Genomic DNA, 3742 nt, shown 5'->3' on the forward strand with positions numbered 1-3742 from the left:
TCAAGTCTCCCCTTGCAAAGTACCAATAATCACATCCACTAATAAATACCTCAATTATATCATCTAATAAATGAGTTCAGGAGGAGACAGTAGCCCCCCTGCTGTTATTCATGTCTTATTCACTCAAATGTCAGTAGCACATAGCTGCACTGCTGGAGAGGCAGGCCTCAAGTTTCTCTCAGTGTTGATGTCTGTGTCTAATCAATACGTCTCAGACACAAAGTTAGCATTGGAACAAAGCATGCTGTGGGAGTTAGCAAGAGCCACGTTTATTAGCACGCTTGTTAGTAAATGTGCGTCAGCATAATTTCACAGCCACAGACACACACACAAAGAAAATAGAAAAATCCAAAGTTTTTTTTGTTAATATTTATGGGGTGTAGAAATACGCTTCATTATTAAGTAATTGTTTTTAACAAAAGCGATGGTGGCACAAGAATTAGTGCCTCTGATAATCCATTTTAAAACAAATGCAGCTGAAGCACTTTTTTAATTTGCAGTTTGCTTTTTTTTTAAGTTCTAGTAGTTTAAATAAATTAAATATTTAAACGAAATTCAATATACGCTAACTGGTTGATCGGGAGTAATGCCTGAAAAAAAAAGCTTCCTCCGTTCAACAATCACAAACGCAAACGTGGGATAATCGTACATAAATCTGAGGTTTGATTTGTCAGTTTTTTTTCCCCCATGTGATGTTTTTCTACTTTATTAGAAATAATACTAGACTGGGCCTGGCTGTGAATGTGCCGTTTCCGACTATCCATATTACTGATTAGAAATATGTCAGGTAGGGGAATTTTACAACAAACCATGCGGTTCCTGCGCGGGTAGCTGCTCTGTTCGTGTTTCAGTGGACTGGAACATGTTGAGAGCCTCCATGTTGAGGGCACAGACGCCCCTCATGAAGGCTTTCTTCATAGACTCTTCATAGCGCTCTCGCTCAACGTGTAGCCTCTGAATCTCTGCCTCGGCCTTCTCGAGAGCCTCGGATTGCTGTGGAAACAGACGGGTGAAGGCGGAAGGAAATCATAGGTCCTTAATAAACCTGCTAACATTACCTGACGTTACTTTCAGTCACAAACTCGTAGCGGCAAAGACAGCAAAACTGTCAACACTAATTTACATTTCTTGATGCTCCATTTCTCTTTCATTTAAGTCAACTGTACGAAGCTCTAACACTCCAAATACTTATGCAATGTAGAATGCCGTAAGTTTTGTTCAATCTAACATATTTCTAATAAATGACTTCATAAATCTTAAGCTACACATTTAAAGAAGGACTTGACTAAAATTTACTAAATTTTGTATAGAACATTGAGACCAACCATACATTTAGCTAAACAAAATCAGTGCATTATTTTATTTACCTCTGCCAGCTTGAACTCGTACTCTGCGGACAGGTGGGAGCAGACCTCCTCGGCCCTGGAACGGCACGCCCGCTCCACCTTACTCTTCCAGTGCCTTTTGGCCAGACCGTGCCAGCCCTGCCACACCTTCCTCTTCAGCTGCAAAGTGTAGTGCTGCCGAGCCACCTGAACAGCATGAGCCTGCCAGCGGAGCACAGCGACATGAAATATTCACACGGTAATAATTGCACGTTTCATTTCTTCTCGGGCGGCTTGGGAACATTTTCCTATGCTGCAATTTGCCTGGTATGATTCTGGTGTAGAAAAATAGTACGTTTGTTCAGGGTAGATTAAGGATGTTTAAAGTTACTGTGTCACTGCTGAGTAAATAGCTGACGGAGAGGATAACAATTTTCCATAAAGATTTAGAAGCGGTAGTTACAGTGCCATGCAAAAGTATCTCTTTGGCTTGAACTCTTTAGATCTTGGTATAACTACAGACTTTGGTGTGTTTTACTAGGCTTTCATGTAGAGACAAATCCAAAGTAGAACTGTGGTTAGGATGGAAAATTGGAAAGGGTTCTCAAATCACTTTAAATATACAAACAACATGGTCTGCATTTGTATTGAGTCCCCTTTACTCTAAAACCTACAAATAAAATCTACTGCAACTTATTGTTTTCTGAAGTTACGTGATTAGTAAATAGTTCTCCTACATCTAATTTAATGTCGGTAAACAGTTATTGACGACCATGTAATATTTTCCTTCCACTTCACGGTTTTGTGTTTTGACAAATTCAATAAAATCCATAAAAACCATTGAAGTTTGCTACTTTAATGTGGAAAAGACTGAATGTTTTTGCAAAGCACTGAATGTAGCTTTATAGAAAACATTCTTTAATAATAATTTTGATTCAAATTCTTACCAGAGAATTAATAATATAGTTCATCCTGTAAGATTAGTATCCACTAAAATTTATTAGTTGTTTTTTTTAAAAATTTTTGTGGCGCTAGAAGCTCCTATTGACCATTATCAAACAGTAAACGGTTGGAGAGAAAAGGACAGCTGTGTATATGACTTTATCCACACAACAATTTTTGAAAAATAATGTCATCAACAACAGAAGGGTGTGTGTGTTTGTGGGGGGCGCGGGTGGGATTTCTACAAGAAGAATCTCTTAAGTCTCAAAGCAGGTAAGTTAGGAATCCGTACCTCTTCTTTAGCCTCAGCATGCTGGAGTCTCCAGTGTGTCAAGGTTTTCATCTTTTCCTGCTTCTCTTTCTGCCTCTCCAACACCAGGCTCAGATTCCTGATCACCTGCAAGAGGACACGTCATACTATAAGCGTGCAAGTCTAAAAAGTTCACGGTATGTTCCTCATCTTCTTCGTGATCACCATGCCGATCGGGTTTATGAATAAATGAAAAGAGTATGAAGGAAACAGAAGATTAAAAGATGATTGCTACAGTTTGGCAAAAAAAATTATAATCTCGGCGCAATAAACTGCATCATTACTGAAGTGTGTTTTGTCGTTTTCGGTCACGAGCCGTCACGTAAAGGAAGCCGATCGACACACATACCTCATCCTTTCTTTGGTTGGACGTCTCGTAGGTGCGCAGCAGCCCTTTCAGCGTATTGAGCTCCGACTTCAGGCCAGCCATTTGGACTGCATGCTTTTCCGCCTCCTTCTTCATCTCCATCCTGTGCCGCTCCATGAAGGCATACTTCCACTTCTGGAGCTCAGTTAGCACGTTTGACTGAACAGGAAGCAAAGGGCGGGAAGTTAACAGAAGGTTTTCAGATTGCTTTATGGGGCCGAGGTTCGTTGAATATACTGACACATACTGAGTTCTCCATTAACTTGAGGAATATTTTTTTCTTTTTTTGCTCAACACAATCACAAACTCACGCTGCCTTTCTTGATAAATGCCAATAATGTGATTTCACCAAAACACGGACAAACAAAGCCTTCATCGGTTTGAGGTGTGAAAGTAAAATAACAGCGTTTTACTACTGGGCCATAAAAACAGCCTTTTCTAAAACCTCATTTAATGGATCACAAGATCAGAATAGAGCTGGTTCACTGTGCCTTTTCTCATCACTGATTAGCAGCTGATTGGTTGTCACATGCTCTCCATGAATGAGCTGTACAACAGCTGAGGAAAAGGGCAGGGTGAACACATCCACCTCATCTAAAGTACTTTCACCAGCAGACACTTGTATAGTTAAAAGGTCACCATTTCGCAGAAGAAAGGAGCTGTCACCCTTTTCTGGAAAGTGCCATTAAGATTCATAAGCTAAAGCTAAGAGAGGGATTGTTCGCTTTCATTTTCATTAAAAAAAATTCCCCTCTCACCCTCCGTGGGTGGTCTCTTTCATCCTCTGAGCTCGGGTCC

At 40.2% G+C, this 3742-nt stretch overlaps 1 protein-coding gene across 1 annotated transcript in view; it reads right to left on the minus strand.

The window, feature by feature from the left end:
• Nucleotides 1-3742, minus strand: part of poc5 (POC5 centriolar protein homolog (Chlamydomonas)) — a 19730-nt gene that overhangs the window by 7725 nt on the left and 8263 nt on the right. The window contains exons 6-9 of the mRNA XM_015042181.1: nucleotides 2927-3103; nucleotides 2560-2664; nucleotides 1368-1547; nucleotides 810-993 (exon numbers count right to left, since the gene is read on the minus strand). Coding sequence (XP_014897667.1) covers nucleotides 810-993; nucleotides 1368-1547; nucleotides 2560-2664; nucleotides 2927-3103 — 646 coding nt within the window. The remainder of the gene's footprint in view (nucleotides 1-809; nucleotides 994-1367; nucleotides 1548-2559; nucleotides 2665-2926; nucleotides 3104-3742) is intronic.

This window comes from Poecilia latipinna, unplaced genomic scaffold, assembly GCF_001443285.1.
Source record: "Poecilia latipinna isolate Pla-1442-1.1 unplaced genomic scaffold, P_latipinna-1.0 Scaffold580, whole genome shotgun sequence".
NCBI lineage: Eukaryota > Metazoa > Chordata > Actinopteri > Cyprinodontiformes > Poeciliidae > Poecilia > Poecilia latipinna.